Below are 14233 nucleotides of genomic sequence, written 5' to 3' on the forward strand. Positions count from 1 at the left end.
TTAGTGAGTGATGTTACAGGATGTAAATTATACTAGTTTATGACAGGTGTTTTTCCCTTCTAAATTAAATCAGATCATTTATCCTAATCAGCAATGTATCAAGAACAAAGTGATCATTTAAAGACTCAACCTTAGGTACCTAAAGTACCTCATGTTCTAAATCTACATTATGCCTTTCTTTTCTCTTGGCATGTTTTCCCTAATATTTTCTTTTAATCTGCTTTTTCCTCTCAGGGAAAATAACAACTATTCAAAGATGCCATCTAATGCACTATCCCACTAACTACTGTCCAGTGATTTTTAAGTATAATAAACTGCTTTCAAGTGGAAGAGAACCTTAGCACAATAAATGAATTGCTATATCTTCAGCAGAGGCATAGGTCATATCAGTTTCAATCGTCAGTTTAAAAGCCTATTACGACAGATGTAGACATTTAAGATCTGGAAAGATGTGATACTGTGAGAACAGAGAAGTGTTACAAACACAGTGACCATATTTTAATTAAAATAGAGTTTTATTAGCTTTTCTTTTAATATAAACATGAGAAATAAAAACCACATAAGTTGTAGCATTCTTTTCAAAATAAAACTGCAATCAATACTTGAATCTCCAAGCTCTGAACTCCATAAACAATGTTTTTTTTTTTTTCTTGAGGTGGTAGATTGTAATATTTCAAATACCATTATTTATCACTTATGTCTGTCCTTTAAAAATGATGGAACCTGCAGCACTCAGTATAACGTGAAGCATTGCTATATTGAGAAAGAGTATTCCTGGCTCATAAGTGCAAGATTCCTAGGATTACATTTAAGTAGAGAAATGGATTTCACATAGTTTAGAACACTAATGGTTTTATATTTCAAATTTAGGTGACATTGTTATCAACCTCTTATATTTACTCCTTGCCTGAAGTAAGGGTTCCTAAGGTTCGTGTAAGTTCTCTCTTATATAGCAGGACTTGAAACGAGATACCTACAACCAGGTTAACACTTAGGATTAAAAATAAAAAAGAACAAGAACTTTCTTATCACCTGCTATTAGGGTCCAATTTCTTTTCATTTATTACATGTGAATTAACACTCCTCTTTCATAATCTTCCTTTATCAAATCTATAGAAAAGAAATTTAGGTGATCAAAGCAGATACAACACAATCCTGCATAAAACTACTTTAAAAAGAGGAGGGTATCTTTTTAAAATTTTAACCTTTATTATTTATCTCCACAAATTTCAGTGCAATTTTAAGCTTTGACACCTGTAGAAGTATAAATTCTACAAACTTCAGAACATCATTTGAAAGTTAAATTACATTTCTTTTAAACTTAATTTTGCAAAAATATTGAGCTTTCAATTTTTTGTTCCAGTCAATGTTTGCCATCTTCAAGAGGGACCGCTAACAAAAAATTGAAGAGCTCAACATTCCAAATTTATGAAATTAAGTTTAAAAGAAATGTAATTAAACTTTCAAATGATGTTTTGAAAGAGTTTGTAGTTTTTACACTTTTACGGCAGGACATAGTTACCAAAACTTAAAATTGCAATAAAACTTTCAGGACACCTGGTCTTTATCTGCTCAGTTATCATTGGACCACCATGTTGGCGCATTATGAAAATATCTTTTTAATACATTTACTTAATAAGAGGAAAATTATCAGAAAGTGAGAAGCACCATTAATAGTTCACAAAAAAAATGCAGTGTGGACCCAACAGAAGTAGGTAGTCAATAGGTGATACGTTCTCTTTATGACCCCAAACATGCCAAAATGCTAATAAGTAGTGCCTGCAAAATATGTGAATGGCAAGTGTTATCCAGTAAGCTTTTTGGTTTAAACTGATTGCCAATAATGACTAGCAGCTTCAATGATATGATACAGTGGGAAGGAAGAACCTTCAATACCTAAAAATGCTACAGGTTGCTCCTAAGTGGCTTCATGAGTGTTAAGTGGGCTGGAGGCGGGCCAGTGCATTTATAGCACATGCTAGGCCCTGGCTTTAAGCCCCAGCACCACAAAAAAAAAAAAAAAAAAAAAATAAGAGTACCATGTTTTAATGGTAATACTGCATCAATTCTGAAGGCATATGCAGCAATGGAGAAGGGGAAGAAAAACAGAAAAAACAAAAAGTTATATGGTTAGTGTCTTTAAAAAAGTCTAAACATTTAAATGATTGATTAAAAAACCTCACATAGTTCACAGCTATTGGCCTACACAGTAAGCAAATATCTGCATGTGGGTTGAGAGCTTTTGCTTTGGAGTGGTTTTTGTTAACTCTGTTTACATTAAAAAGGACAAAAAGTGTGTTTGTTGCTTTGACAAGGTCCCATTCTTTCCTATGGAGTGCAACTGTCATTGTCCATGAGTCTCTTGAATTCGAGGTCTTTCCTTCTGATGAAAATACTAAAACTTTGCTGGTTTTGAGCAGGAGCGGTGATATTTCATCCAGTCTTTGTAGATGAGAGGCTTATGATGTTATTACCCCTCAATTCTCCCTTTTAAGAGAGGATAGCATTAGAGCGCTGAATACCAATGAAATTATCAGCGCTGAAAGACCTTCTCATAGCAGCTCTACATAAGTCTTTGTATTTGTCTTCACACAATCTTGAAATGGCCTAGGAAAGTCAATTAGAACACAAGTAGAATTTTTAAAAAGATTCCAACCTTAAAGGAAAAACACAACTGATGTTAAGCCACACATGCAGACTCCTTTAGATAACTTCATAGTTGTAGCTACCTTGGCTATAAGGCTTTATAGCACAAGATTCTGGATATGCTACTTCCTATAAATTATTTTAAGGGCCAGGCCAGGAGAACTTTATTATTATTTAACAACTGAGTTTCCAAAGATGTCAAAGATGCTATGAAAGGCTCCTAACAGCAGGCGTATCATCTGTTACCTCTGTGAAACAATCGGTATTTATTCAGTTTTCAAATTCTACACAATCTTCAATTAGTTATTATATATTCTAAGCAAATTACAATGAGGCAGAATATAATTGAGGGTAGAAAAGGTGCTACTTTGCTTGCACATTAATTATGGTAGAAAAATATAATTCTAAGATATCACCCAAATTATCACAAAAGGTGCCATTTTAAAGTTATTCACTTTCGTGGTGAATGATTTTTGGTGTATACTCACCAAAAGTCAACAAATATTACTTTAAGTTACCACCTCTATTAGAATCCTATTTACTTCCTACATCCAGTATTTGAAACACCACACCCCACTCCCCAAACTATAGGCGTCTTAGCAGAGCCACTAACTCTAATAAACTAAATGGAATTGAACTGTGATTAATATAAACACTGATATAAATTTACAAACTGAGTAATGACAACTGAGTCACAAGTGAACCATAATATGTAAATATAATCAGGGACACAACTGTACAAGTGCAAGGAATTACCTGTGCATGGTAATGTAGAAGGGAAGAGGTTCAAAAGGAAAAGCAAAGAACAGATTTTCTTTAAAAATATTCTGGATTATGGTCATAGAGGAGATAATGCCTAATTTTTAAAAAAGTAATGTGGATCCTGGCATATACCATGGAGGACATATGAAACATGATAGCAGAGTTAATAAACTCTTAAAATGTGTTAATTTAAAAGTTTACCATTTTCCTAATCACTACTTAATATGATTTAGTCCTAGATTCTGGCTTTGGTGGCTGACAGAAAGTCCCATTTAGCGGAAACACAGGCTCACCTCTAGGTTTTGTGCTCTTTCTTTGCTGAGAGGAGCAAACAGAAAATTCAGGTTGTTGTCATCGGCTAAGGAGCGAAGGTCAAAGTAGTATTTGGCATAAACACTGGCAGGAACATTAATATTAAACTGGAGTAGCTCCAAGAAATGCCTTTCCATCTCATTCCTGGAGGAGGAGGAACGAAACAAAACCAAAACCAATACAGGACAATTTTAGTCAACTGGACTATCTTCAAAAATGTCATTCTGAGCTTCTAGGATAGCTCTAAATTCTGTTTTGAAACAAATAAAGGCTACTCAGCTGGATTAATACACTAACGTTCAAACAAGGTACAGCTATTTGTAGTCCTTTCTGCATCCCAGCACTTTGAGTTTGGGCTGAGGGGAAAAGGTTACGGCCCTCTCATGCACTCGTGCTGCTGACTCGGGGGCTCATTCTTCAGAGTTCCATTAGTGCAGCTGTACGATTCATACTCCACGCTCACTCACAAGGCCCCACTATAGTGAGCAGATGAAAGGAATGATGTATGCTGTTTATTAGCTCTGAAGAACTTGCAGACATTTTCACCGAGCTGATAACAGGAAGGGGCTTATTGAAGTAGAGAAGCACCAACAAAAGAAGTGGGCACATCACCACGGCAACAAATGGATCCATCGAGAGCCACCGCTATTATCTCTGAGGGGGAAAAACTCTTGAGGCAACAAGGATTCATCTCAAATAAATAAATAAATAAGCTACATTGGATGGGAAAGGAAATCCACCCCTCCTTACCTCAGTGCATGAGGCTATGTCAAAGGGCATAATGCACATTTCTGCTCACCTTAATATTACTAAGGTGACAAACAGTCAGTATGATAGTCAAGATACTCATTTTAAAACTTTGGAAGGCACGAAGATCAAAGTAGATGCCATGGGTAGACAAAACCCATAGGATATGACCTCTGGCAGAACAGTGGACTTGTAAACTGTGTTTTGAGAATGAAATCCCAAGATGCTCAGCACCTGCCAGCTCTTGCCAGAATGGAATGTATACACATGAGCACAAGTTTAATACAGTGGGAAGGAGAAGGGTTGAGAGCAGTCCTCTGCTATATGACCATATAGCTGCCCCTGCTGAAGGTTTAAATCACTAAACATAACAGAGGAAATCTTACATTCTAACAGTTTTAATTGCATAAAATAATAAATACTTGAACAGACATGAGAGGTTCAATTTATACAACTGAGTTTCCTGGTTTTAAATTTTTAATATTTTATCCACTGGCCACATCAGAAAATGTGTGATGTTCTCCTGTGTGGAGAGCAGGTAGACTATGAACAGAGACATGATTTTCTCAATTGTTGAAATTAAAACCAAACTGAACCGACTTCCAAAATTAATTTCCTGTTCGTATGGCAATAAGTCCATAGACATGTAAATCAGATAATGTTTTGATAATCAGCTAATCAGGACTTAATTTACTACAGGAATAAATGCACTTCACTATCCCTTTTATATTTTCTTCACTAATACATTTTAACTGTGCAGAAATACAGTACTTCATGGGATTAACATGTCTATTAATAGAGGTTTTAATCACTGAAGAAAAGCATTATGCATCTTTCTAGGTTTTTTGTTGTTTTTTAAATGGCTGAATAGCATACCATTTATAGGCACAGCAAATTTTCTGAATAGCAGCTGGTTAATTTAACTTATTCTTTTAAAGCAAGTATATTTTAACAAAACACATAGATGGTAGAAAGTTTTAAAAATTTGAGACACTGATTTTTAACTTTCTCATTGAAGATTTAAAAATGAGACCATTAGAAATAGTCAACAGCAGGGGGATGAGACAAATGTATATTAAATACTTTGTTGTAATGCCTTCTAGTTTCCAAAGATCATAAAGAAAAACAGCCTGGCAGGAACATGGCTCCTGGTGTTTCTCAGGTCACACAGAAAAGGCGTTGGAAGAACTGATGTTGCAGCTAGCCCCTGCTGCCATCACTGCTCCTGGTGCTCCCCATCTGTGGAAACTGACATATTTCCCTGCATCTTCTCTGATCTTATCACTAGACCCAGAGCCCCAGCCAGTTTAGTTGCAAGTTTTGAGTATATTTCAGCTGCCATTCAGGCAGGATTGGTGTTCATGATTACAAATTTTGCTTCCTTCAAGGAATCAGTCTGCAAACTGATGACAATATAGTGATCAAAGGCACTTTAGCTTCTTCAACTTCCAAAAAAACTTCCCTTTGTTTCAGGTTCTTTTATTGTCATATCCTCTGCTAAGATAGTACCAGTAATATCACCAGGACTACTCAGCTTGCACTATTATCAAAGTAGTATTTTCACCAACAGCCACTTCAACCATTCCTAAAAACCACTGGTCCTTTCTCAGTCACAAGTGTCATCACTCAGCAGTATATATAGTTTAGTAATTTTGAGGGACAGTCTAGGTAGGGCAAAGGTAACAAATATGAACTCCTGTCATAATCTTGATCTTCCTATGATGCTCAATGTAACCAGTGATGCTGCTTTCCATTTTCCTAAATGCCACCCACAAAGACATTTTTCCTTTGAGAGTCTGCTGGAAATCTCTCTATTGTTCATCCTGCCTACTACCTACAGGGCCCTAACCTTTAGTCAGCGTGGCCAGATTAGAACCCTTTGTTTCACTGGTGTTTCTGTGCCATGTGTGAGGAGCTCCATAACTTAGCAACACTCCCTGCACTGTTACCTCATTCTCACAAACTGCTACTGTGGCTCTGACTGGCTGTCAGTGTGATAAGCACTGAATGATGCCCTAGTAATGCTTTTAGGACTGCCTGATGGGAATCCTAGAGCTTCCTAGCCCATGAGAACAATTTCTTTTCTTTTTTTTGGTACTAGGGATTGAACTCAGGGGCACTCAACCACTGAGCCACACCCCCAGCCCTATTTTGTATTTTATAGTAACAGGGTCTCACTGAGTTGCTTAGTGCCTTATTTTTGCTGAGGCTGGCTTTGAACTCACGATCCTCTTGTCTCAGCTTCCAGAGCCACAGGAATTACAAGAATGCACCTCCAAGTTTGGTTCATGAGATCAATATCTAAACACATGCAACACTCCTAATGAGGAGGAAGCAAGAGCACAAGGATCTAAAATCTTTATTTTTGTATCTCATTGTTTCTGTAACAGATTTTCAGATAAAGGTGGGGCACAAAAGCAAATATATAATGTGTGACTCAGGTTGAAGATATAACCTGTCAACAGTCCAGAGGCTACTTGCACCCCTTTAAAAAGCACTTGAGGCTGGGGATGTGGCTCAAGCAGTAGCGTGCTCGCTTGGCATGCTTGCGGCCCGGGTTCGATCCTCAGCACCACATACAAACAAAGATGTTGTGTCCACAGAAAACTTAAAAATAAAGCACTTGAAAGACAGTTTTTAAAAAGCCATGTAAGCTTGGTGGGGGCAGAGGCTTGAGGATCACGAGTTCAAACCCAGCCTCAGCAAAAACAAGGCACTAAGCAACTCAATGAGACCCTGACTCTAAATAAAATACAAAATAGGGCTGGAGATAATATGGCTCATTGGTTGAGTGCCCCTAAGTTCAATCACCGGTACCGTACCCTATGCCACCCCCCAAAAAAGCCATGTAATTTTATAATGTTCCATGTTGTTCTGGGGGTAAACTTATAACATGTTTGCCAAAAACCACTAGAAAAATACTTTTCAACATCAATACAATAACACATAAGGACCTACCAATTAATGATAGAAACTTATGTATTTTTATGCCTACTTCCAGTATTTTCAAAAGGTAACGTCTAAAAATATTTCTTAAAATGTAAACTTCATGGGAGCAAATGAGATACTAGAAACTGAGTAAGATTCACCAAAACCTTACAAACTCACATGTCCTCAACTGTAATGTCCTTGAGGATTTGGCAGTAGTCCACATTCCATACAGCCTGATCGTCCCAAACCTTGGAGGCAAGAAGAATGGCTCCCAAAACGATTCTTTTCCAGTTGGTGGGACAAATGTCGATCTCAGCATAAGTTAAAAGCCTTTCTAAGTAGACCTGCAAAAGTAGAGCACTAGTCTTTGATTTTAGTTCAGTTTAAGTGTTCTGTTAAGATGTTGTGGATGACAAATTTCCTCTGTGTTTGACAAGAAAGTAAGTACCTTTTTTTTTTTTTTTTTAGAATTTTTTAATATTTATTTTTTTTTTTAGTTTTTCGGCAGACACAACAACTTTGTTTATATGTGGTGCTGAGGATCGAACCCAGGCCACACACATGCCAGGCAAGCGCGCTACTGCTTGAGCCACATTCCTAGCCCAGTACCTTTTCTTTTTGAGTTCTACAGAGACTTTTGCTTAGGTAAAGCAAGAGGCCCAAGCATAGCTAAAAGTTAGATACCTCTGCTGTTTACTCTGCCTATGCAAATTTCCATTCCAATTCTGGTCATAGGAATGACTGGCAAAGGACATTCTGAAAAGCAGCACTGTTATAACCTTCACATGCATAAAGGGCACCCACCACGCACAGGTCCAGATTCAAGTTGTTCAGTAAAGACCTAGTGACCCCCACGTGCAATTACAATACCTAGCTGGTAGTTCAATGGTTTTACAGGCAGATCATGCTTGAATATGTAAGTACCCAAGATGTATAAAGCACATTTTAATCTTTTTCCCCCCCACAATAACTAGTCCTTTTATGGAGCTAGCTGAAAATAAGAACTGGGGGGCTGGGGATGTGGCTCAAGCGGTAGCACGCTCGCCTGCCATGCGTGCGGCCCGGGTTTGATCCTCAGCACCACATACAAAACAAAGATGTTGTGTCCACCGAAAGCTGGAAAATAAATATTGAAAAGAAAAATTCTCTCTCTTAAAAAAAAAAGAAAAGAAGAACTGGTGGACAAGAGAGCCTCCCAGTGGTTGCTGAGAGATCAGCACATTAGGTGCAGATCTTTATGGCAGTTCAGTTTTCTCTGAATTCAGCCCACATGTACAAAAGGATGGTCATTCTCAGTCCTTATTTTTCATATTTCCACTATTATTTCATGAGAATTCATTTTCTCTCACATATTCTGCACCTTACTCAATTCCATTGGTTTTAAGGTGGTTCAAAGCTGCAGGTCTCTGCATCACTAGGACTCCTAAACCTTCCAGGCAGTTTGAGAGTTTGAGTTATTTTACACATATCAAACATCTAACCCACAAAGAACTGGATGAAGTTAACAGCTGAGTAAAGATTATCCAGGAAAGTGGTCTGTTTTCACTACAAATGGTGCTCTGCAAATATACAACTGTCCCTAGGTATTGGCCGAGGGTTGGTCCCAGGACCAAATCTAATCAGATACCACAATTTGCAGATGCTCAAGCACCTTATATAAAACGTTTGCACATCTTTCCACATACTTTAAATAATCACTGGATTACTTACAATATGAGAAGAGGTCATTTACTTAGCATTACAATGTAAATGCTAAGTAAATAATAACTGTTATACCATCCTGTTTAAGGAATAATGACAAAAAATACACAATTTTCCCCAAAATATTTCTGATTCAAAACTGACATATCAGATGCAGAGCCCACAAATATGGAGAGCAGTCTATATGCTATTTAAAAACAGGAAAAAAAATCCACTTTTAAGAGTATGTTTACTGTCTGAAGGTTAATAAGACTGACAGTTCAGATTTAGCAATGTTCTCTAACTCGACTGTTTTAAAAAACAAATGGTTATTCAACATTAAATATTCTTAAGGAGACCTCTTCTCATTTTCCAAAACTTGGCACTCTGAAGTATCCTAAGAATGAACCTCCTCACAGGGTACAACTTTCTTATGAAATAAGTAGCAATGAGACAACACTGGCAATCTCTCAACCTTTATTGATCAGCCTGTTCTGTGCTGACACTCATTTACCCCACTAGCCCTGCTGTGGAAGAGAATTCTGTCTTACCAGTGAAACCAACTCTTCTGTTAGTGCAGTTGACCCCATCCCACTTCTGTAGAACACTGTTCCCACAAGTACCTTTTGAAGACTTTGTCTCTACCAGAGGTTTTCCCCCAATATAAATGTGTTTACACTATTTCCTCTCCACTCTCCACAACACTTCCTCTCTGTTCACTGCACCATGCCCATGCCAGATCCTCACCTCCCATTCTCTCCCACTTTCCTCTACCCACTGCTGCCATCATTCTAAGAAACTACTCTTAAGGATCAGTGCTTTGAAACTTGCAAACCAGAGCCTTTTATCCCAAACCTCAACACCCCAAGTCTTCCTAATATTGGACAAAGGCACTGTCATTTGTTTGCCTAGTGTAGGGCCAAAAACCTACATTTGAGTTATCTTACTCCACTGTTAGAAACTCCTATAGTCTCTATCTCCACTGGTGGTCTAGAAGCTTTCTATCCAGACCTGCCATTTGTCATCGCTCACCTGCATGACTCTGCTGCCTCCTACCGCTCCTCTCTGACCTTCAACTACCTCTACTCTCCCCAAAGCAGTCAGGAAAAGCTCTTGCATTAGGAACACTTCACTCTCCTATCACAATCTACCAAAGTTATCCGTTACCCTGAATTTAAACTTCTTTTGGAAGCCAGCAAGCTATAAAGAAGGCCCTGGGAAACTGCCAGTGTAAGTTCATTTCTTCCTAGTTCTTCCCCTCATTCCTCTCTCACCACCCGCTGCCCTACTATTCCTTGAGCACATAAAACATGTTACTGCCTCACAGCCTTGGCACTTGCCCTGCTGCAATCCCTGACCTTTTTGGCTTCCTTGCTTCAAGTCAGGTTGCTGATCAAATATCACCTCTCCAATGAGGCCCTTTCTAATCATTCCACCTGAAACAGAAACCTCTCTAATTATTCTTCTTCTTGGCATTTGCCACTATGGGAAATATTCCTAAACCTGAAAAAATACTTGAAGTCTTCCTCACCAGAATATAAGCTCATAAGGACAAGAACTTTGTCTATTCTGTTCCCCTTTGCCCCAGCACTAGAATAACAGTACAAAGTAGATGCCAGAGAGTACATGTGTAACAACTTCATTTTAACCACATCCTCACCTATCTAGCTTCTCTTCTTCACTCTTCCTTGGTTTTCCTCATATTGCTATAGCCACTCTACTGGAGACTTGCGCCTTAAATGTCGATGGTAGATCTGTGGGGACTTTCTGTCCACTTTTCATTGTATACATTCTCTGCATTTGAATAGCCACTTTTAATTCCTTACCTCTAATTTGGATTCATGTTCCAATTCTGGATATCCTACTAATGACTACATATTGCCACTCTGCTATCTCATAGGGACAACAAACTTATCTAAAATGAATTACCATTCTTCAAACCTATCTCTATCTCTTTCCTGCATTACCTACCTACTTCTACATATAGAAGAGACCTCTGAGCAGTTTCTATTGAAGCACACAGCAAAACCCCATCTCTCTCCTTCCTGCATTACCTACTTCTACATATAGAAGAGACCTCTGAGCAGTTTCTATTAAAGCACACAGCACAACCCTCTTCTCTAAATTCTAATTGGATGCTAAATGATAGAAGTCTCAGGCCACATAATTGACTTTCCACTATGCATTTGTAGGGAGTCAACCACCTGAATAGCAGTTACTCAAACTGATGAAGTCCTACCTTTGAAATTCTATATGGATGAAACAAAGGTAAGAACAAAGCTATAGCTTAGCAGGCTAACAAAGCCTAAGAACCACTGGTACTACCATTCTGGACAACTTTGTGAGCAGACACATAATTCAACAGGATGGATTAACACCCATTACCCAAGGAACAGAGAACTGAGGGCAATAATTCTCAATCATGACACACACCGGAAGTGTCTGCAGAATACAGCCTAGGATATGGCTCAGACCTGCACTGAATCAGTCTCTGTGCCCCACATGGTTTTGTTATTGCTCCCCCATAGCATGCCCTGTAGGTATTGTGCATACTGCATGTGCTGTAGGCACTGAGGTGTCGAGGGGATCTCTTCTATTACCTTTAATAATAATTCTTTTGTTATAAAAAATGCAATGATATCATTTTAAACCATCATGATTACTAAAGTCAACTATGTGTTATTTACTTTCCTTTGATAAGTTCCTCTTAATAAAGTTCTGATGATAAATTTCAGGGACCTACTTTTATTTGTAAAACAAGACATTACCCTATTTACAAGACCAATTTCTAAACATGCTTAATAAATAAGAAATATCTTACCAACGTTACTATTGCACATTCAGCTGTTAGCTGTGCAGCACTAAAAAGAGTACGAACAAATCTGTAAATAAATTTGTGTTCAGGGTCATGCTTAAAGTATTCCTCTGGAACCTTTTCTCGCTGAAAGAAGAAAAGATGCAATGTAAGTTACCTGCTGAAGAAAACTACTCTTGAAGAAAAGTACTTTTAAGATAGCAGCCTTCACATTGTGCCGATGTGTACCTTAAATAATTTTGAGTAGCATTTCTTTTTAGTCTTTTAAACATAAACAGTGGGATCTTATAGTCATACCGTGTATAACACCTTTGTCAATGACAAACTACATATTGGGATTAACAGGTCCCATAAGGTATAACCTAGTGACACTGCAGCCAAGTTAAGTCTGTGTGAATCCATTCTGATGTTCATACAATGATGAAATTAAGCTTTCTCAGAATATATCCCATTGTTAAACAACACATGACTGGACAAATTATTCAATACCCATCACCATTTATTAAATTTTTAAAAAAGGGGGCACAAATTCAAGCTCAGAAAATTGATGTTCCTTTTTACTTTCCCTCCATAGAATTCTATCAAAATCTATTTCTAGTCTAAAAAGTTTCATTGATTATGTTATATTTCTCTGCAATAAACTTTGGAAAGACTTTAGTTTGCTGTAACCACAGGTTCCAAAGTCTCACTGTCCAAAACAATAGTCACCAGTCACAGTGACTGTTGAAGACTCAAAAGTGGCTTGAGTTTTCTAATTTAAGTTTTGTGAGCAGACACAATAATTCAACAGGATGGATTAACACCCACTGCCCAAGGAACAGAGAACTGAGGGCAATAATTCTCAATCATGACACACACCGGAAGTGTCTGCGGAATACAGCCTAGGATATGGCTCAGACCTGCACTGAATCAGTCTCTGTGCACCACATGGTTTTATTATTGCTCCGCCATCAGCATGCCCTGTAGATATGTGTGCATACTGCATGTGCTGTAGGCACTGAGGTGTCAAGAGGGATCTCTTCTATTACCTTTAATAATAATTCTTTTGTTAAGAGAAATGCAGTGGCATCATTTTAAACCATCATGATTACTAAACTCAACCACTTGTTACTTTTTCTAATTTAAGTTTTCTAATTGTCTTCAGAGATTTTACACATTTGTTGGCTTTATTTACAAATATTTATATTGTTTGATGCTACTGAAAACTATCTTTTAGCAAAGCTACATTTTCTCTTATTGGGTGGTACATTTACTCACCTTAGCTTATTACACAAAGCTAAAAGTCAGTTCTTACTTAATAGACCTGACAAAACACTTTTTCTAAGACAATTAGATACAGTATGAGGTGGGAAGGAAGATGATTTTGACTTCAAGCTGAAGGGAGTATTTTCTTCTAGTAATTAATCCCAAAGCAAAGCAGCACAAAATTAACAACCCTTTGAGAGGAAATAGTTAAAAAAAAAAAAAAAAAAGTGATACTTACTGTGAGTGGATGTGATCTCTCATCAAATATATCCAGGGATCTATTTGCATCTCTATAAAAAAGAATGTACGTTTAAAAATTTATTCAGGAATTGTTAATATCTTCCTAAAATATCTGCTAAGAATAAAGAAGGGGTTGGAAGGAGCAGCTTATATTTTCCTGGATTCTAGTGTTAGGACCTCTTTTTACTCAGCAAATGAAGTACTGTAAAGCCTTTTCTACAATAACCAGGTAGAGCTGCCCAAACAGGCAATGACAATTAATCAAATATATTTTCACTTCTCTTACAAAGCAGTAGTGGTGGGAAATCAAGTCTTGAGAACTTTAATGAACATAAATGAATTCAGATTTTCTAGATTTTTTTCCTCTTTAGTTTTCTATTATATTATTACCATATATTTCTAGTTTCTTCTAGTTTGAGTTGAAAAGTTATTGGCTGTCTTTTTATTTTAAGACATCAGTCTTTTCATTTTAAAACTAAACAATACACTGCTCAAACTAGTGGTTCTCCGTGGTCTGTGAAACTCTGGAGATTCCCTTGGTACTTTCAGGAGGCCCACGAGGTCAAAACTGTTCTTATAAGAACATTAAGACATTACTTGCATTTTCACTGCTGAACACTTGCAATGACTATAAAAACAAAAGTGAGTAAAACTACTGATTTCTCAGTATGAACGATACTAAGAGTCATTCTATTCTCCACTGCCACTTGCAGTTAAAAAATAATAATCCTGCTTCACAAAGCATGTTCTAGATGAAACAAAAAATAATGTCACTAAATCTTGACCTTCTTTTTAATATTCTGAATAAGTTGAAAGTTCACCTCTAAAGCTTCTGCACACTGAAGTAATAATTGT

At 37.3% G+C, this 14233-nt stretch overlaps 1 protein-coding gene across 3 annotated transcripts in view; it reads right to left on the reverse strand.

Moving 5' to 3' along the window:
• Nucleotides 1-518: 518 nt before the first annotated feature.
• Nucleotides 519-14233, reverse strand: part of Ccnyl1 (cyclin Y like 1) — a 36727-nt gene continuing 23012 nt past the window's right edge. The window contains exons 6-10 of one of the 3 annotated variants that reach the window (XM_076865829.2): nucleotides 13377-13428; nucleotides 11900-12019; nucleotides 7576-7742; nucleotides 3702-3864; nucleotides 519-2607 (exon numbers count right to left, since the gene is read on the reverse strand). In XM_076865829.2, the coding sequence (XP_076721944.1) occupies nucleotides 2491-2607; nucleotides 3702-3864; nucleotides 7576-7742; nucleotides 11900-12019; nucleotides 13377-13428 (619 nt within the window). In that variant the 3' untranslated portion in view covers nucleotides 519-2490. The remainder of the gene's footprint in view (nucleotides 2608-3701; nucleotides 3865-7575; nucleotides 7743-11899; nucleotides 12020-13376; nucleotides 13429-14233) is intronic. The other 2 variants (XM_077110245.1, XM_077110244.1) reach the window with 2 other exon arrangements.

Source organism: Callospermophilus lateralis, chromosome 9 (assembly GCF_048772815.1).
Source record: "Callospermophilus lateralis isolate mCalLat2 chromosome 9, mCalLat2.hap1, whole genome shotgun sequence".
NCBI lineage: Eukaryota > Metazoa > Chordata > Mammalia > Rodentia > Sciuridae > Callospermophilus > Callospermophilus lateralis.